The 21,860-nt window shown below is 44.1% G+C and overlaps 1 protein-coding gene and 1 pseudogene across 4 annotated transcripts in view; both read right to left on the reverse strand.

The window, feature by feature from the left end:
• The window catches only part of NIN (ninein), a 230,668-nt gene that overhangs the window by 148,065 nt on the left and 60,743 nt on the right, over positions 1-21,860 (reverse strand). For all 4 annotated transcript variants that reach the window (XM_077466782.1, XM_077466784.1, XM_077466783.1 and 1 more), the window contains exon 4: positions 419-588. In XM_077466782.1, the coding sequence (XP_077322908.1) occupies positions 419-588 (170 nt within the window). The remainder of the gene's footprint in view (positions 1-418; positions 589-21,860) is intronic.
• Positions 6,897-8,243, reverse strand: LOC143956574 (small ribosomal subunit protein eS4-like; annotated as a pseudogene).

The following is a 21,860-nucleotide window of genomic DNA, read 5'->3' on the forward strand; positions in this document are numbered from 1 at the left end:
TGCTTCTGTGGCGGCGGGTCATGTGTTCTCTGTCTAGCGTTCATTCACAGCCATCTAATTACCGACTCCCTGGTTTCCAGCAACTGGAGAGAATCCAAAGTAGCGCCTATGTAAAGTATTGCACAGCAATTTTAACTATAAGGAAAGCTAGGGGGCTAAACTGGCTAAGTGTTAGATATCATTTAAATTCCGCCTTTAAGAATTTTAAATTAAATCTGAAACCTGCCATGGATAACGGCTCCTCTTTATCCCAGATTCTCAGCCCGAGCCCCAGCGCTGGGAAATGGCTTATTTGAGGTAATGAAAAGAGGCAGCATGCAATTTCGAAAAGCTGCAGTCTCAATGAGCAAAATGTCAGGCTTCCCAGTGCCAATGAAGACTCATGTCACCCCCGAGTCATTAAACTCATTTATCTTACCTCTTCACAGTTTCTGGAGCTGACCTGCGAGGACCTCGTCCCTTCGTCTTCGGGCTCTATTACCGTCTCCTCATCAAACTCTTCCAGGGAGTCCTGCAGCTCGGGCATAGACCGCCTTCCGTACCTCTTGCCATCCTTGATGTACTTTGGCTGGGCTTCCAAGGAACAATCTGCAGTCAGAGATCAAAGCAAAAAATAAATAAATAAAAAGGACTTAGTGCTCATCTCAGAGACCGCTACAAGAGCCTCTGGCTTTTTTCATCTCGCATCCATAGGCACCCGCATGATAACAACTTATTAGGGCTCAGGAAGGTATAGCACGCCAAACCTGGTTATGTCGACCCTGTGGGGCCAATTTCTTTTCCGTTGCAGCTCACCCCTGCAGCATGACTGACTTATGAGACCTATGTACTTTTTCTATTACACAAAAAAACTCTGCTAAAAAAAAATAAAAAATTAAAAACACCATTGGTGTCAGGGGAAGCTGAGGAGTTGAGGGAGCTGCAAAAGGAAGAGAAAAAAATATATATTCCTAATTATACCGAGTTGCTTTACGTCCACTTTGGACAAACAACGGAGGGCATTATACAGCTGAAGCTGTACAGTTAGTAATTTTATTTATTTTTCTGACAATTTCAAAACACTTTCAATGCTTTAGACCAGTGATTCTCAACCCTAGGGTTCCTCCAGAGGTTGTAGGGGTCACTTCAGCATTGGGCAATTTCTGCCTCTCAGATAAGTTCCCACCGACACCATTGATCTTTTTAGCGATCTGTAAGGAGGTAATTCTTCCCAATGACCACAAGTGTAAGGACCATTCTTCCCACTGACCATCACACTAATGTATCATGAGTTGTAGATTTCTCATTTTTAGAAGGGGTCCCCCGAGACCGGAGAACTATTTCAAGGGTTCCTCTGTGTTGAAAAGGTTGAGGAAGGCTGCTTTAGAACATAGAAAATCGTTTTTTATTAACTATATTGAGATGGATTAAAAATTGTTTCAAATCATACCCATTCAGAAATATCTGGATGCATCAACTAGCCTTAGTTTTTTTTTTTTCTGGCTTAAGCAAATTTTTTTTTTTTTTAAATAACCTGTATTGAAGCCATCATTTTATATCCCACTTTTTTCAATTGCATTCAGGTGGATGATCAAACTTATGGGTGATAGGTCGCTTAGATTCAAGTCAAGTATGTTTGATTCCTGGTGGACTGAAAGTGGTTGAAATTACCAGAAAGTTGCCTCATATGACCAGCTTTAGGAGATGAAATATACACTTGGGTACATTTGTATTATTACAGGAGCCTTGAAGCTTTCAAAATCTACCTCTTCAAAAAAAACAGTCCTAAAGACACAAAAGGACACTCCAACAATGGCTAAATGTGTGCAATGCTGGTCAAGAGTAAAGAATGATCTTCTGATTTATCAACCAAATTTGAAAAAAATAAATAAAAAAAAAAAAGTAGAAGTGGTTAATGTCATTTTTTGCTGACCCCAAAACAACCATTGTATCATTTTACAATTTTATTAATAAATGAATACATTAAAAAAAAAAAAAAAAAAAAAAAAAAAAAGGAAAAAAAGAAGAAAAAGAAAAAGGAAGAAAAAGAAAAAGGAAGAAAAAGAAGAAGAAAGAAGAAAAAGAAGAAGAAAGAAGAAAAAGAAGAAGAAAGAAGAAAAAGAAGAAGAAAGAAGAAAAAGAAGAAGAAAGAAGAAAAAGAAGAAGAAAGAAGAAGAAAGAAGAAGAAAGAAGAAGAAAGAAGAAGAAAGAAGAAGAAAGAAGAAGAAAGAAGAAGAAAGAAGAAGAAAGAAGAAGGAGGGAGGAAGAAGGAGGAAGAAGGAGGAAGAAGAAGGAGGAAGAAGGAGGAAGAAGAAGGAGGAAGAAGGAGGAAGAAGAAGCAGCTCACATTTTCCGGATATATTTTCTGTTTGGGTTGACAAGTAATTCCTTAAAGAGGAAGTAAACTTCCTCTGCAAACTTTTACATATAGGTAAGCCTATATATTGGTATTGAAAATATTTCCGAAACCTGTACGCTTTAGGAGATATTTCCAGTGCATGCAGCCAGTGACATCAATGGTGCGTTTCCCCCCCCCCCAAAGGAACAGCGCGTGCTCTCATGTGCAGGGGAGACGTCATCTTGGCTCCAGCCAATCACAGCACCGGAGCCTACGAACCCAGAAGAAGCTCTGGGAAAGATGTCGGCCATGACAGCAGTGTGCAGGGACCGCTTCAACAGCTTTATTTGAAGGCAAGCATTTAATAATGAGCCAGTATGTGATGCATACTAGCTCATTATGCCTTTGTCTTGCAGGATTTTTTTTTCAGAGGTTTACAACCTCTTTAAGCTGGCCGTACATGGATCGAAATTCAGCCAGTTCAACAGGGACCAGCCGAGATTTGATCAATGTATGATGAGCAGGCTGCTTGTAACCAAATCAATCCATTGCTCAACTTGAGTAAAGCCAGCCTCTTGGATTTTATTTTTTATTACACATACAAGGCTCTCCCTGGCCGGCAGAACACAATAGCGCTGCTCTCATGGTGGAAGGAAAGAAAATCGAATCATCTGTGGGCTACTTTAGCAGGTATTTATGTGGAGTTTGACTCTTATGCTAGCCATACACTATACGAAAAAATCCGTAATTCAGTCAGTTAATGGGCACATAATCGTTGGAATGTTTTTGAGCTGAAATGAGCAATAAATTGAAAGGTTAATGTGTTTCCCGTCCAAACTGTCTGCACTAGGTATATGTAAAAAAAAAAAAAAGAAGAAGAAGAACGAAAAAATTCATTCAATTGTGTCCACTGAATGATTTATCAGCTATTACAGGATGGCACTATCGTTTACGCTCACGGCCAAATTTTCGTTTTTAGAAAATGGGTTTGGACGATTATTCATGTAGTGTATGGCCAGCATTGCATGTGCACCCCATATGGGCCAGAACAACCGTTGCATTTTTTCTATGGGCTGCTTGGGGGCGGAAAAAGGTTTTTACATAATTATCTTGAGTTTTGACAAAGTTATCAAATCAGAGTGAGAGCAAGAGAGAAGGATAGAGAGAAAACGAAAATGTAGTAGCGTTGCAAAATGATTTTATTTTCTATGTAATCCACCGATTTTCCAGCATTAATGGACAGGAGAAGAGGACCAGGACATATAGCTCTAAGTCAGCCAGTCTCAGCCAAGCTTTCAGTGGGACCCTAGAGTTCCTCATGCCATTGCTAGGGTTTCCTTGAGCTGTGGCTGATTGTCCTCCCATTTGATAGGGACTGCATAGTTCCAGGATTAACACCCACTTGAGCCAGCAGTATGACACCAATGAAATGCCAGTGTAGCGCTACCCTCGTGAGGGTCGCTGATGGAATCTGTACCCCACTGGTTGCCCCGGCTTCCGCAGCCACTTACCATCGGCTTCATTCACAAAACTGCTGCTCTGGCATGGCGGGTTGGCAACCCGTGATCTGGGCTTGGACACTGGCACACCCTAGGACAAGAAGTCCACTCCCTATATAATCCCTCCCACTACTGGGAGTACCTCAGTTTTGTAGCAAAGCAATACACGTGTATACCAAAAAGAAGGGAGGGACCTCTGTGTCCCGTAATCTACTTCAAATAAAAGGATTTTACAGGTAAGCTGTTATAAAAATCCTATTTTCTTATTGTACATCACGGGACACAGAGCCATAGTAGTTACTATGTGGGATGTCTCATAGCAATGCCAACTGAATGGAGGGAGACAACAAAAGTAGGGCACCAAGACTAGAGGACTTGTACTGCTGCGTTAAGTACACTGCGCCCAAAGGCATACATATAAACGTATGTACTGATGACCAAGTTGTGGCCTTGCAGATTTGAGCCATGGAGGCTTGGTGATGCACTGCCCAGGAAGCACTAACAGCTCTGGTGGAGTGCGCTTTAATATAATATATTTTGCTCTTTAAACCATAAGCTTGAACAATCACTTGACAAATCCATCTCAGGGAACCCACAATCCTGGACCTGTAATAGCACCTTCTCCAGTAAAACTAAATGGCCTTAATACCAAAAGTACTGGATCCTGGGGTCCAGCTCTCTAAAAGGAGAAGGGTTTACAGGCAAAACCTTGTTTCTTCGGACACAAGGCCCGGGTACCATTCAATTCGGCCTAAAAAAACACTTTGAATGGATCCGGCTGCATAGCTAGCCCCAGCAAGGATTGCTCCAGTGGAGCTCAGCACATCTTCACTCGTGACCCACACCTTAGACACTGGCGAAAAAAAAACTGGGAGGTACAATCAGTAGTGGAAGGGGTTATATAGGGAGTGGACTTCTTGTCTTAGGGTGTGCCAGTGTCCATCACCTGAAGATAGCCAATAAACGCACATAGTAACTACTATGGCTCTGTGTCCCGTGATGTACAATAAGAAACATATAATGTTTGGGGGTTCTGAGTAGTTTTCTAGCAAACAAAAATTACTGTTTTTACACGTAGGGGAGGAGTGCCAGAATATTATCCTTCAAAATTACTTAGCATGCATTTAAAGTGGACTTCCACCCAAAAATGGAACTTACACTTATCCGATTTCCCCCCCCCCCCCGTGTCTGACAGATATCCACTTCCGGTAGACCGGGCCGCAGCAATCTACATCAGCAGCTCGGTCCCCCTCCTCTTCTTCCAGCCAGTGAAAGAGCGCAGTGCACTTCACGCATGCACAGTAGAGGCCCGGCCGTGAAGCTGAAAGGCTACACTGCTGTGTTCCCATAGTAGCAATGGCCCCGTCAGCACCCAACCAGCCGATCCGAAGATCGCCTGGGGTGCCCACATCGCTGGATTCCAGGACAGACAAGTGTCCCAATATTAAAAGTCAGCAACTACAGTATGTGTAGCCGCTGGCTTTTATTTTTAAAGGGGCAACGGACCTCTAAGATTAAAAAAACAAAAAAAAAAAACACATATACATACATATATATATATCTCTATCTAAACACGCATACATATATACACACACACACACACACACACTAATCAGCCATAACTTTGCAAAAAGCCACCCAATATTGAGTAAGTCCCCCTTTTACCAGCAAAAAACAGCCCTGTCAAGGCATGGACTCCACTAGACCTCTGCTGAAGGTTAGCTGTGGTATCTGGTACCAAGCCGCCAGTAGTAGATCATTTAAGTCCTGTAAGTTGTGAGGTGGAGCCTCCATCGATCCGACTAGTTTTACCAGCACATTCCAGAGATGCTTGCTTGGACTGTTAACTTGGAGGCCAGGTCAACACCTCAAACTATGTCGTGTTCCTCAAACAGTTTTTGAACCATTTTTGCAGTGTGGCATGATGCATTATCCTGCTGAGAGGAGGACGCTGCCATTAGGGAATACTGTTACAATGAAAGGGGTGTAACTGGTCACCAGCAATGCTTAGGTAGGTGGTACACATCAAAGAAACATCTACGTGAATGGCAGAGCCCAAGGTTTTCAAGCAGAACATTGCTAGAAGCATTACACTGCCTCTACCGACTTGTCTTCCCTTCCTGGTGCCAACTCTTCCCCTGGTAAGTGATGCACATGATTTAAAAGAAAACGCGAGTCATCAGACAAGGTCATCTTCTTCCATGTGGCTCTGTGGTCCAGTTCCGATACCCAAGTGTCCCGCTATACAGTGGATGTTTGGTTCAATCAAATGAACTGACTGTAAAATCCAAACATTACCATCAACTAAAAAAGGCCCAGTTGTAAAAAACAAACAAACAACCAAGGTGAAACCAGTGGTCAGCAAAGTATCATTTGGCACCGACCGCTGCATTTCCCCCTCGAGAGAACACCTCCGTCATATGCCTGGTAAATGCTTTGCCCGTGTTACAGCATAACTGGGCAGCATAATTATATGTGCATTGCAAATGCCCATTAATCCTTCTCGGGCTTTGTGTTTAAAAAGTCCTTTGAAACTTCATTATAATTTTCCCCATTAATTTATATTCCATCGTGCGGTTCAAGGACAAAAAGGGATGTCAGAACAGCACCAAATTAATAAGATCCTGAAGAAAGGGAGCAGGAGGTGGGGGGTTGTTCATTGCAAAAGGTCTTTGTGATTTAAAAAACCACCAAAAGATGTCTACAGCCGACACATCAATAGCGAGGCCGAATTTACGATTCTTTCAACGGAACACTTCAAAAACAGCACGTCAAACAGAATCCTGCAGATATGTTCCTTTAATAACGAGCTGCGAGCCTGAAGTGTATCATCCAGGGATTCTCCGGATACATTATTTAATAACCAGTTCTGAAAAGGTGTTTTATTTGCTTGAAATACATTGTATCCATAAATTTGTGGGCAGCAGGGAGCGAGGTTCTTATATTTTCATTATCCAAGTTTTTTTTTTTAATGGTTGTGGAGCACTTGCAGCGATGCCACAATGAGTCCCTGCGAATCTGGGCATCACATTCTTTTTTTTTTCCCAAAACAGTTTTTTTATTTATTAAAAAGGTAGAGAATGTTTTTGTTGAGATTAACCGCTGGTCTTCTTGGCTGCCAGTCTCTTGTCTCTCTCCTCAGCGTTGGTGAGACGGATACCCTTTCCACGTGGCAAGGAGATCAACGGCTTGTTACCCTTGCCGATGACGAAAATATTGGAAAGCCTGGTGGCTAAGCTGTTGCCGTTGGCATCCTTCACGTGGACCACATCGAATGAGCCTGGGTGTCTCTCCCTGTTGGTGACGACACCAATTCGACCCAAGTTGGCACCTCCAGTCACCATGCAGACATTAGCAGCATCAAACTTGATAAAGTCTGTAATCTTGCCAGTTTGCAAGTCGATCTGAGCGGTGTCGTTGACGTTGATCAATGGATCTGGGTAGCGGATGGTACGGGCATCATGGGTCACCAGATTGGGGGGGGGGGGGGGGATTCCTTTTGATCCCACCCAAGTTTTCCTGACTTTGCACAGTTTGTACTTGGACTCCTCAGCTGTGATCCTGTGCACTGCGAAGCGACCCTTGGTATCGTACGCCAGACGGAAGTATTCTGCGGTTTTGTCAATGCTGATGACATCCATGAACCCCAGCTGGGTATGTAATGTGTGTCCGGACCTTGCCATCGATCTTAAAGAGGAAGTAAACCCTGATGAGTTTACTTCCCCTTTCATTCCCTGCAAAGGTAAAGCATAATGGACTACTATGCATCGCATCGCATCGCATCGCATAGTAGTCTATTATGTGTCACTTACCTGACACAGGAGCCAGCAAAGTCACCGCTGTCCCCTGTAGTCCGGAGCCTCCATCTTCTCGGTGGGTCTTGCTGCTCCGCCGCTGTCATTCGGCGAAGCCGCGATGACGTCACCCACGCACATGCGCACGGGAGCCGCCACGCGCGGCATATTGCCGTTGACTCAGTGGACCTGCGCGCCGCATACTGCCGTTGACTCAGTGGACCTGCGCGCCGCTGTCTACAGTGCATGCGCCATAGACAGCGGTGCCTGTCTTTCGGCAAATATCTCCTAAACCGTGTAGGTTCAGGATATATTTCTTGGACCTACAGGTAAGCCTTAATCTAGGCTTACCTGTAGGTCAAAGTGTGTTGTAAGGGTTTACAACCAAACACTGCATGCAGATCTTCTTCACCTCATCCCCGGTCAGAGCGTACTTCAGCCTGCTCCTCAGAAAGATGATCAGAGGAAGACACTCTCTAAGCTTGTGGGGACCAGTGGACGGACGTGGAGCAAAGACACCTGTCAGCTTATCCAGCATCCAGCGCTTGGGAGCAGCGACGCGCTTCAAGTGCTTCTTGGGTCCACGAGCCATGGCTGCGTCTGAATAGAAAGGCGCATCGCATTCTTTTTAAATTGGGATGGAGCAGTGACCATTTTACAGTAATGACAACCTTCTCAGATACCCAAAGTGTTATCAAAAGTTCCAAATATTTTTGGACGGCCAAGTCCACCTTTTGCACAAAAAATAAAATAAATGCATCCATATTTGCAGTAAATAAGGTGGTTATTTTTTTGTAAATGAGCCTGCAAAGTATTGCAACTTCAACCAGTGGATAGCGATTGCAATGGCCAGGCTCCTGCGGACTAAAGACGAGCTCAGGCTTGTTCAGATCCTAGTCTAAGCCCACCTGAGAGAGAACCAGTCATGAAGCTGTCCCCTGTACCTGGCCAGTCACCTGCTGATGGGGCATTCCCTGCCCACATATACAGGTGCAACTCGTTAAAATATCAAAAGTGTATTTCATTAATTCAATTCAAAAATATACTAATATACAGTGCTACAAAAAGTATTCATACCCCTTGAAGTTTTCCACATTTTGTCAGGTTACAACCAGGGGTGGACTGACCATTGGGCCACTCGGGCACTGCCCGAGGGCCCCATACCACTAGGGGGCCCCATCAGGGATGCCAGCCTCAGTAAAACTAGGGACAATATGTGAAAATTTGTGGGTTTTTTTTTACATCTGTCTCTGAAATGTCCCTTACCGACATCCTTTTGGTCTAAAAATCCAGAGATTATAGCCCCACCTCTCCAGTACCTTCTCAGCCAATAGAAACATGTCTGTGTGTATATATATATATATATATATATATATATATATATATATATATATATATATATATATATATATATATATATATATATATATATATATATATATATATATATAATTACACTGTGTGGCCCCATAATCTCCGATTGCCTAGGGGCCCCATAATCTCCTATTGCCGGGGGCCCCATGAGTGGTCAGTCCGCCCCTGGTTACAACCAAAAACATGCAAGTATTTTATTGGGATTTTATGTGATAGACCAGCACAAAGTGGCACATAATTGTGAAGTAGAAGGAAAATTATCAATGGTTTAAAAAAAAAATTCAAATAAAACATCTGAAAAGCGTGGCGTGCATTTGTATGGCGCCCCCCTGAGTCAACACTTTGTAGAACCGCCTTTTGTGCAATTACAGCTGCAAGTCTTTTTGGGGATGTCTCTACCAGCTTTGCACATCTAGAGAGGGACATTTCTGCCCATTCTTCTTTGCAAAATTGCTCAAGCTCTGTCAGATTGGATGGAGAGCATCTGAACAGCAATTTTCAAGTCTTGCCACAGATTCTCAATTGGATTTAGGTCTGGACTGTGACTGGGTCATTCTAACACATGAATAAGCTTTGATCTAAACCATTCCATTGTAGGTCTGGCTGTATGTTTTGGGTCGTTGCCCTGATGGAAGGTGAACCTCGGGCCGAGTCTCAAGTCTTTTGCAGAGTCTAACAGGTTTTCTTCTAAGATTGCTCTGTATTTGGCTCCATCAATCTTCCCATCATCTTGGACCAGCTTCTCTGTCCCTGCTGAAAAGCATCCCCCACAACACGATGCTGCCACCATGTAGGGGCGGCACAGTGGTTGGTAGATGCGGTACAGTGGTGTAGTGGTTAGCACTCACCTAGCAGTGAAAAGGGTCGCTGGTTCAAATCCCAACCACAACACTACCTGCCTGGAGTTTGCATGTTCTCCCTGTGCCTGCATAGGCTTCCCCTGGGGACTCCGGTTTCCCCCCACACGCCAAAGACATGCTGGTAGGTTAATTGGCTTCTGTCCAAAAATTGGCCCTAGTATATGAATAAGAGTTGGGGACCTTGGATTGTGGGCTCCATGAGGGTAGGGACCAATGTGAGTGTGCGATGTATGTGTGGAGTGCTGCGTAAAATTGGCGGCGCTATATGGATACCTTAAATAAAATAGGGATAATTGTAGACACGCACCCACCCTCACTCAACTTGAACTGGATGGACTGGTGTCTTTATTCAACCTTAGGAACTATGTAATTATGTTTCACGGTGGGGATGGTGTGTTCAGGGTGATGTGCAGTGTTAGTTTTCCCCCCCACACATAGCATTTTACTTTTAGGCCAAAAAGTTAAATTTTGGTCTCATCTGACCAGAGCCCCTTCTTCCACATGTAATTGGCTTCTCTCCAAAAAATTGGCCCCAGTATATGAATGGGGACCTTGGATTGTGGGCTCCTTGAGGGTAGGGACCAATGTGAGTGTGCAATGTACAGGGATAGGGACAATTGTAGACACCTCACTCAGGTTGAACTGGATGGACTGGCGTCTTCATTCAACCTTACTATGTAACTATGTTTGCTGTGTCCCCTACATCAGTGGTCATCAACCCCGTCCTCAGGGCCCACTAACAGGCCAGGTTTGCAAGATAACTGAAATACATCACAGGTGATATCATTTGCTGCTCAGTGATTGCAGTATTCTAGTCTGCATCTCTCAGGTAATACATAAAACCTGGCCTGTTAGTGGGCCCTGAGGACAGGGTTAATGACCACAGCCCTACATGGCTTCTTGCAAACTGCAAAAGAGACTTCTTATGGCTTTCTGTCAAAGAATGTCTTTCTTCTTGCCACTCTTTCATAAGCCCATGTTCACATTGGGCAGATTTGGCATGCGATTTGACAATGTTAAAGAGGAAGTAAACCCCTTCAAACCACTTTGACCTACAGGTAAGCCTAGATTAAGGCTTACCTGTAGGTCCAAGCAATATCTCCTAAACCTATATGGTTTAGGAGATATTTGCCCGAAAATGGGCACCGCTGTCTACGGCGCATGCGCCGTAGACAGCGGCGCGCAGGCGCACTAAATGCGGTAAGTCCAAAAATGGATTTGCCTAATTTGTCGACTCCCGTGCGCATGCGCGGGAGTGACGTCATCGGGGCTTCGCCGAATGGCAGCGGCGGAGCTGCGAGACGCGACTCCCGTGCGCATGCGCGGGAGTGACGTCATCGCGGCTTCGCCGCTGTCATTGGTCGGAGCTGCGAGACGCCACCAGCAAGATGGATGCGGCGGACTACAGGGATCAGCGGCGACTTCGCTGGCTCCTGTGTCAGGTAAGTGACACATAATGAGCTACTATGCGATGCATAGTAGTCCATTATGCTTTACCTTTGCAGGGAAAAAAAGAGGAAGTAAACCCATCAGGGTTTACTTCCTCTTTAAATTGCATGCCAAATCAGTGGCTATTGCCGGCATTGGCACCATCCAACTTTGCGGAACAGCACAGATTTCCAAAAGTAGCTCCTAGTACTACTTTGGCGACTTTGGGGGGCAAGTTAGACATCTGTGCAGGAATCCGCTGTTGTGCCAGGAGGTGGGATTGGGGAGATTTTGTGTTGGGAGGGATGGGAGGGGGGAGGAGATTTGTGCTCAGAGGGGAAATTTGAGAGATCGAGGATTTGTACTAAGGGGGGGGGGGGGTGGATTTGTGCTGGGTGCATATGGGGAATGAGAGGGCAAAGATTTGTGCTGAGAAGGGGATTTCAGTAGAAGGTGGATTTGGAGGAGGGGGAATGTATGCTTAGGGGGTAAGCAAATTAGTCTTTTTTTTCTTTTTATGGGGGGGGTGGATTTTTGCCGGCACATGATGCTCATACACCTTGGGGGGGGGGGGGCGCACAATTTAGCATGCTCACCCTGGGCTCTACATGACCTTGTCCTGGCACTGATAGCATTACAGGGATCGATACAAATGTTGGGGTTCAGGAACATATCGTAATGATCTGCCTATACTGCATAGACTATTACAGAAACTCAGCGATGACATTGCTGGGTCTAAAATTGGGTACAAAAAAAAATAAAAAAAAATACAAATTTTGGGTTTTCTTTTAAAATTTTCATTAGAATGTTGATGAAGGAAAGTAGCAACAGGGAAGTCCAACTATAAACAGAATAAACTTCAGTTTTAAGTTTCCATTTTAGAAAGGAGATCAAGGCTTTCGGAGACGGCCACAGACTAATGATTTTATAGCTTCAAAGTAAAAAAAAAAAAAAAAAAAAACGAACTGGGAAGGGGGGGCGGGCGGGTTGTTGGATAGAGAGTCTTGCTACAGCTGAGCCAAACACTAATTTGTAATTATAGGAAGCATGTAGCCTGGTACAAAATTAAATCCTGACCGTTTCTAACCCCTCCACCCCCCCCCCCCCCCCGATCCCACCTCAATCTCCGATCACTCGTAGCCACGAATGGGTCATAAGCTGCAAACCTTCACCCTTTGGCTTTAAATTAATCTTCCTCATTTGTTAGCGACGAACAAATTTAATCATGGCATCGCACAGACGGCAATGGAAAAAAAAAAAAAAAAAAGAAGGGTAACCCCCGGGTGCCGGCGCACTTTGCTAAACGACTGCAAATAAATATTGCTGTGTAGTGTAGATGTTTGATAAACAGAGGGCGGTAATTGCGTTAATTCCGAGAGCGAAATGAAGGCAGGCGGCGGGATGCCCCATATCGCAGGAAGAAAGCTTGCTCGGAATAGCGCAGATCACATTAAAACACACTTATCTTGGTTGCAGCCTTTTTTTTTTTTTTTTTTTTACGACGGGCAAATCAAACCTGAATTTAAATGCCATCTCCACGTTAAATGCTTTCGCACAAAGACGACAGCTGCCAGGCAGATAAATTTATGGGCCAGTTCTACACAACAAAAAATGAAAAAAAAAGAAAAAAAAGAAAAAAAAAAAAAAAAAAAAAAAAAAGGCACATTTTTAACCCTTTCGCAATTTTTTTTTTCTGTTTTTTTTTTTATTTTTTTATAATTTTAGGCCTGAAGATTAATTGAAACCCACCAAGCTTTTCCTGAAAGCAGACACCCTGGAGAATAAGGCTGGGGGGTCACATATGTGGCCAGGGGTTTATGCCTGGGGTCTACCACATCCCTGTTCAGGCGTGAATCGGGTCCAATTTATTTTTTTTATCTGAATTTGCACCCGAATCGGACCCAAAAAGACACAAAGAACCCTTTTTTGAATGCGGACTGCGGCTGCCCCGGATCCGTGTGATCCGACTCCATTGAGAGCCGGTCACACTCGCCTGTCACGCACATCGGATGCAGAAGAAATCTGTATGTGTGAACCCAGCCCAAAATAATGGCAGTTTCGAATTTTTATGTTGCACGCAGGGGTGGACTGACAACTCATGGGGCCCCCGGGGCAATCCGAGATTATGGGGCCCCCGGGGCAATCCGAGATTATGGGGCCCCCGGGGCAATCCGAGATTATGGGGCCCCCAGGGCAATCCGAGATTATGGGGCCCCCAGGGCAATCCGAGATTATGGGGCCCCCAGGGCAATCCGAGATTATGGGGTCCCCAGGGCAATCCGAGATTATGGGGCCCCCAGGGCAATCCGAGATTATGGGGCCACACAGTATACAATCACACAGTATACACATACATGTACACACAGTATACACAGACATGTTTCTATTGGCTGAGAAGGTACTGGAGAGGTGGGGCAGCTATAATCTTGGGATTTTTTAGACCCAAATGATGTCGGTAAGGGACATTTCACAGACAGATGTAAATAAACACAGATTTTTACATACTGTCCCTGGTTTTACTGAGGCTGACAACCCTGATGGGGCCCCCTAGTGGCTCGGGGGCCTTCGGGCAATGCCCGAGTGGCCCAATGGTTAGTCCGCCCCTGGTCACACGATATTTGAGCAACAGTTTATCACACACATTTTACGGTAAAAAATAAAAAAAAAAAATCTATTAAAAGTTTTAGGCCTGGTTCACATCTCTGCATTTAGTGCTTTTTGCAGAAACACACTAAAGTCCATTTAACATGGTTTCCTATGGGACACGTTCACATCTACACTTTTTGTCAGCTGCTGCGTTTTTGGAAAAGGTCAGGGACTTTTCGAATGCAAAACTTTTTTGGGTCAATAGACTTCAGCGGAGAAGCACATACTACATTTTTGCAACATTTCTTAATCTGACCAAACTAATTGGCTGGAGAGAAAAAATAAAACACACACACACACACACACACGAACAAACAAACACAAAACACACAAAATTAACAAAAATAAAAACCGCCTCAAAAATGTGAGTGCACAAACCTGAAACACACTGAAAAAGCAATGCAGAGACGGATTAAAAGCAAACTGCATAGGTGTGAATCAAGCTTTAGGACACACAAATGCCAATATATTACCAAATTTTTGGTAAAGTATAAAAGGTGAGCAAATGGACACCCAACATGTCTAGCTTCAAAACTGCACATGGCGCCCCCCCCAAAAAAAAAAAAAAAAAAAAAAAAAAGGCAATGGACTTTGGTACCCTATAACAGGGATATGCAATTAGCGGACCTCCAGCTGTTGCAAAACTACAAGTCCCATCATGCCTCTGCCTCTGGATGTCATGCTTGTGACTGTCAGTCCTGCTATGCCTCATGGAACTTGTAGTTCTGCAACAGCTGGAGGTCTGCTAATTGCATATCCCTGCCCTATAGTTTCCATTTGAGACACTTTGAAAGTACCGTATCTATCAGTTTACAGGTAACCATGAATAATAGCCCTAGAACCCATGTTCTTACTCCTGCGTGTGCAGTGATGTGTAGCGTACAGCACAAGTGACATTTTCATACCTAGGCATCGTCAGTGGGTGTTTTTACATGTGCATGCTCATGTACTTGTGATTGCTTTTCTTTAAAAACGAGACATTACGGGTCTTTAAGCCCTTGTACACAAGGCGGAATCTCCGACCGTAATGTGTCCTATCGGACCGTATTGTCGGATATTCCGACTGTGTGTGGTCTCCATCGGACTGTTTCCGTCGGAATATCCGACGGACCAAGTTTTCCAACTTGTCCGTAAAATTTTCCGACAAAATGCTCCGACCGGACATACTACGATCATGTGTAGCCTACTCCGACGGACAAAGTGCCACGCATGCTCAGATCAAATTCCTAGACCAAAGCTATTGGCTACTAGCCTGAAGGTAGTCCCGTCGTAACGAAATAACGTCGTCACATTATGTGCAATCGGATTTTCCGACAACTTTGTCCGTCCGTGTGTATGCAACAGTTTCGGACAAAATCCAACGGATTTGGTTGTCAGAATGTCCGACCGCGTGTATAAGGGCTTAGACCCGTAAATGTCTCACCTGCCCTTCACTGATGCGGAAGCTCCACTGAAGCTGCAAGAGCAGCCAGGAAAGCGACAACAGAAACCAGAAGTGATAGTAAAAAATAAAAAAAAAGGGTGCAGAGAAAACAGACAGACAATTGGCTTGCCAAAGAAAGAGGAGAACTCTGGGCTATAATTTGGGAAAGGACATTTGATATTATTATTACGATATGCTGTTTGTACTTTCCTTTGGGCTATTTCCCCCCCCCAAGATACAGCTGATATTTTAAAAAAAACCTGGCCACACACGTTAAGTGGTGGGCTAATATTAGTGCAATGCGAATCACAGGCGATGTCTGGGATTGCATGTCTGTGCACATCACATTTGGACCAAAATGGTGCAGGACCCTTTTTGTCTGCACTGCAATCAGATCGCATTGGGTGTTCAGACCCATGCGATACAATTCCACAATTTGTACTGTGAAACGATTTGGGGGGGGGGGGGGGGGGTGTCATCAACGTTATATTGACACCCACAGCGGTTTGCAGAAGAGCAGTGCGATTTGCCTGCGAGTAAGATACGATGCAGGAACCCGCACAGGAAAAATCGCTGTGGTTCCCGTATCCCACCAGTGTGAACCCAGCCTAAGATCTTTCTTGTTGACTCAATTCCACCATCCATGCCATTTGTAGTCAGACAGCTGGCACCCGTGGCTGTCAGAAAACCAGAATGGCGCATGCAACAGATGGCAGTTTACATCTTTCATCACGGCTGGCTCCTGCTCTCTGTGCTGCTTTTCTGATCTTCACATGATAGAGTTAACAGTGGAAAATGCAGTCTCCAGCCAGTCTATTAGCTTGGAAAGGGGAGGAGGGTGCAGGGCAGGGGTGGCAATACATTTTTTCCAAGTGACAACATAAGTAACTGGGACTGTTGTATAGGGCGGGTATTTATACATACCCGCCACTGTTATATATGCCCCCTGGCATGTAATGTCACTCCTAGGGGTGTAAGCTCCACCCCTTTCCTTTGGGATGGAGAGTGGGACCTGGCAACACCTCCCCACATGCCCTCGCCTGCATCATGTCCTTGTTGCCCACCTCCAATGGCCCACCGCAGTTGCTCAATGTGTGGCGTTACCCTTCTTAAATTGCTGAAACCACAAAGGTGCGACCACCACAGAGACAGCCAAAAAGCTGGATGTAGCCCAGCGGCCATAAAATGTCCAGGTCTGGTGTACAGAGACAACAGTAGTCCCTAAGCAAAGCAACCTCCATCGACAACATGGATCCTTGAAAGCACCCTTTTAGGAGCCATAAATTTAATTGTTGCGATTTGATGGTCCTTGCTCAGACATTTCCTGTTATGGGGTAACAACAATCTACCAGTTTTGCACTTGTATTGTCACCCTGCAACATGCTCCTTGTGGCCTTTTCAATACACATTACACAGGCATGTTGGAACCCGAACAAGCTATTTCAAACAATTTGTAATACGTTTTTAATTTTATTTATACAAAGTCCACACTATACATATTTAACCCTTTCATGATTACGCCTATTTTTTGAATTTGGTGTTTACAAGTTAAAATCCATATTTTTTGCTAGAAAATTACTTGGAACCCCCAAACATTATATATATTTTTTTAACAGAGACTCTAGAGAATAAAACGGCGAATGTTGAAATATTTTATGTCACACAATATTTGCGCAGTGGTGTTTTAAACGCAACTTTTTGGGAAAAGGGACACTTTCATGATAAAAAAAAAAACAGTAAAATTAGCCCAATTTTTTTGCGTAATGTGAAAGATAATGTTACGCCGAGTAAATAGATACCAAACATGTCACACTTTATAATTGCGCGCACTTGTAGATTGACGACAAAGTATGGTACCTAAAAATCTCAATAGGCGGCGCTTTAAATTTTTTTTTACGGTTACCAGGTTAGCGTTACAGAGGAGGTCTAGTGCTAGAATTATTGCTCTCGCTCTGACGATCGCGGCGATACCTCACATGTGTGATTTGAACACCATTTACATACGCGGGCGCGACTTCCGTATGCGTTTTCTTTGCTTTGCGAGCTCGCGGGGACGGCGGGCGCTTTAAAAAATTTTTTTTTTTTTTTTTTTTTTTTTAAATGACTAAATTGTTTAAAAAAAAAATAAATTGATCACTTTTATTGCTGTCACAAGGAATGTAAACATCCCTTGTGACAGTAATAGGTGGTGACAGGTACTCTTTATGGAGGGATCGGGGGTCTAAAAGACCCCCCACCCCTCCTTTACACTTCAATGTATTCAGATCGCCGAAAACGGCGATTCTGAATACCGGATATTTTTTTTAAACTGGCGCCATTGGCAACCGAGTAAACGGGAAGTGACGTCATGACGTCGCTTCCGTGTTTACGATGAGGAGACTGGAACGAAGCCGATTACGGCTTCGTTCCAGTTCCTCCGCAGCAGCCGGAGGCGTCGGATTGCGAATCGGTGCTCCCGATCGAGCGGGAGCACTGGTAACAGCGGCGAGAGGCGGCGGGAGGGGGGGACGTCCCCTCCCGCTCCTCCGGCATAACAGCCGAGCGGCTTTTAGCCGCATCGGTTGTTATGCCTGGATAGCCAATCGCCTGCTGCAAAAAACGGTACCGGGATGATGCCTGCAGGTGCGGGCATCATCCCGGTATAACCCCGGAAGCCGAGTACGCAGATCTGCGTACGCTCGGCGGGAAAGGGATAAAATCCATTAAAAAAAATAAAATAAACACATATGTTCCAATCTACTTTTTATAGTCAAAATCAGATACTGGTTGACGCGTTTCACCGATGGCTTCCTCAGAACCAGGTAAATATGACTATAGAACCTAGAAGGACCAAGGCTGGCCTGACTTAGGCTATACGTATGCGAGTCTGATTCTTAGTAAAATTATGATGGAATATGTATTGATAATGTACATATATAGTGTAATATTTAGAATCTATACTTGAAGGATTTGACTTGTATACCTCTGCTCTCCCATTTTTGGTCCTTCTAGTTCTATAGTCATATTTACCTGGTTCTGAGGAAGCCATCGGCGAAACGCGTCAACCAGTATCTAGGATTTTGACTACAAAAAGTATATTAGAACTTTTTTTTTTTTTTAATGAATTTTATATGTGTATAGTGTGGACTTTGTATCAAAAAAAATAAAAATAAAATAAGGTATTACTAATTGTTTGTTATATCTTGTTCAGGTACCGGTATAGTCTGTTCTCTCCTTCTTCCCCCTTTTTTTGCTTATGCTATTTAGGATGAGGTACCCACTTACCTTTTTTCATATTTTGGATGCACAGGCATGTTGACACCATCAGGTAACCAATCCTGAGTAATGATGCAAAAGCCACAAACACAAAGGGGTTGGATTTACTAAAACCGAAGAGAGCAAAATCTGGTGTATATGGTAGCCAAATCAGCTTCTAACTCCAGCAAAAAGGCAGCAGGAGTTCAGCAATAGGATATGCAACAATTTATGGAAAAAGTTAAATGCCAGTATTTTATTTTGAGAAAATGGTAACGGTCTGAGATACATATTGCTTTAGCAGACTAAATGTCATTCAGTTCGGGATTACGTACATCTATTTTCCCCCAAGAATCCAGTGTGACACCCCCCCCCCCCCCCCCAATACAGATGAGGCAGGTGAAAGGGATTAATGTTGATAAATGTAATTAAGCACCTTGTTGGGGAAGAACAGTACTTTTCTGCACAAAAGCCATTGATACACTCCACAAATAACTCCATTGGACCCTCACCGTCTTCATTGTATGAGCCATTACTGCAGATGGCAATTACTGAAGGATGCCCTATATGAATGTAATTGTGTCGTTCCGAAGAGCCTCATAGATGATCCTGGAAAGAGGCCCTCAGTCTTTTTGTGGGGCCCTTTATTATATGAACTCGCAGCTCTAAACCCAGCTCCAGTTCACATAATCCTTCCTATTCTACATGTAAGAGGCCATTTCAGCACAAGGAACCATGTTCCCCATCAGAAGAGCAGGAATAAAAAGGTGCCAATTATTAGACCAAACTCTTGACCAAAATGTCCATAATTTAGCAGCGAGAGCATTTCTTCGTTTTCCGCCAGTGTTACTATAGTTCAGGCCTCCAAACATTTCATTATGATAGCCCCTTGGTATACTTGACAAATATTTGAGGGCCATAAAAACAGATGTCCCACCTTCTTACATTGCATGCCCACCAGCTCTCCCCCTCCTTACATCAGGGAGCCCACCAGATCTGCCCCTCCTTACATCAGGGAGCCCACCAGATCTGCCCCTCCTTACATCAGGGAGCCCACCAGATCTGCCCCTCCTTACATCAGGGAGCCCATCAGATCTGCCCCTCCTTACCTCAGGGAGCCCATCAGATCTGCCCCTCCTTACCTCAGGGAGCCCATCAGATCTGCCCCTTCTTACATCAGGGGCATCCTTCTGTCATTGCCAGATGCGGTAATAGCTTATACTATGAAAAGCATGGAGGCTCCTATTAAGTAATTTGTGGAGTGTATCAATGGTGCCCATCAGATGTTCCAGAGACCATATCAGAGACCACAGGCAGCCTTTACTGACCTTCATCCTAAAATCAGTGAACATTCAAGATATTCCACTGACCCGAACTGTGGTCTAGTTAAAAATCTTGTAGTGGGCCGTAGTTTGGAGCCCACTGCTATAGTTGGCCTTCAGAAAGAGCAGCTAAACTGGAAGTTGCTTACCAAAATGATTTATGAAAACTCTATTCAGTTAGTCTTATGGTTCAGATACCCCTGCAAAAAAAAAAAAAAAGTTTGGTCCATGACAACACACACACACACACGCCAACACATCCCATCCAGATGATTGGCCAGTGAAAGCATGGGAGCAGCAGCTCTGGGAATACTGCTTGGGACTTTGTTCAGCTGAGTTGTCAGCTAACATGGGAATTTATGAGCGCATTGCATTTCTAACAAATCCAATGTTTTTGCAGATTTTGTTGTATTTGCAAAAAAATAATAATTTTATTTGGTGTGTGTAAAAAATAAAAAAAAATAAAAAAAAGTATTTTTATATATACACACACATACATAATTTATATATATATATACATACATACATACATACATACATACATACATACATACATACATACACACACACACATATACGCACACACAACTATAAGCCCATCCCCCACATGCCAAGGTTCTAGGTGTAGTCCTCGACTCTGAACGCTCCTTTAACCACTTTCAGACCGGACCAATTTGCTGGTCAAAGACCAGACCACTTTTTGCGATTCGGCACTGCGTCGCTTTAACTGACAATTGCGCGGTCGTGCGACGTGGCTCCCAAACAAAATTAACGTCCTTTTTTTCCCACAAATAGAGCTTTCTTTAGGTGGTATTTGATCACCCCTGCGGTTTTTATTTTTTGCGCTATAAACAAAAATAGAGCGACAATTTTGAAAAAAAACGCATTTTTTACTTTTTGTTATAATAAATATCCCCCAAAAATATATAAAAAAACATTTTTTTCCCTCAGTTTAGGCCGATACGTATTCTACATATTTTTGGTTAAAAAAAAAAAAAAAAAAAAAATCGCAATAAGCGATTGATTGGTTTGCGCAAAAGTTATAGCGTTTACAAAATAGGGATAGTTTTACAGCATTTTTATTAATAATTTTTTATTATTATTTTTTTTACTAGTAATGGCGGCGATCAACGATTTTTATTGTGACTGCGACATTGTGGGGGACCCATCGGACATTTTTGACACATTTTTGGGACCATTGTCATTTATACAGTAATCACTGCTATATAAATGCAGTGATTCCTGTGTAAATGACACTGGCAGTGAAGGGGTTAACCAGTGGGTGGCAGTGTAGGGGTTAAGTGTTCCTAGGGGTGTGTTACTAACTGTGGGGGGGTTGGGCTTTCATTTAGTGAACACTGATCTCTGCTCCAAATCACATGGAGCAGAGATCAGCGTCACTAGTTGCTAGGCAGAATAGAGAAACGTTGTTTACAACTGCACTTCTCCATTCGGCCGCTCCGTGAGACGATCGCGGGGATGCCCGCGGCGATCGAGTCCGCGCAGGTCCCACGACCGGACTCACGGGGGGCCCCGACCAGCGCGGGAGCGCGCCGGCGGCGGCGCGCTCCCGATGGCAGGGCGGCAAATTTAAAGGGACGTACATGTACGCCCATTTGCCTGCCCGTGCCATTCTGTCGACGTACATCGTCGTGCGCTGGTCGGCAAGTGGTTAAGCACCACGTCCAATCGCTGTCCAAATCCTGCCGCCTCAACCTCCGCAACATCTCCAAAATACGCCCCTTTCTAACCAATGAGACAACAAAGCTCTTAATTCACTCGCGGGTCATCTCCCGCCTCGACTACTGCAACTCCCTTCTCATTGGCTTACCTCTACATAGTCTATCACCTCTTCAATTCATCATGAATGCCACTGCCAGACTCATCCACCTTACCAATCGCTCAGTGTCTGCTACTCCTCTGTCAATCCCTCCACTGGCATCCGCTCGGTCAAAGAATTAAA

This window comes from Lithobates pipiens, unplaced genomic scaffold, assembly GCF_037356315.1.
Source record: "Lithobates pipiens isolate NorthernLeopardFrog02 unplaced genomic scaffold, aLitPip1_a1.2 Scaffold_37, whole genome shotgun sequence".
NCBI classification, from domain to species: domain Eukaryota; kingdom Metazoa; phylum Chordata; class Amphibia; order Anura; family Ranidae; genus Lithobates; species Lithobates pipiens.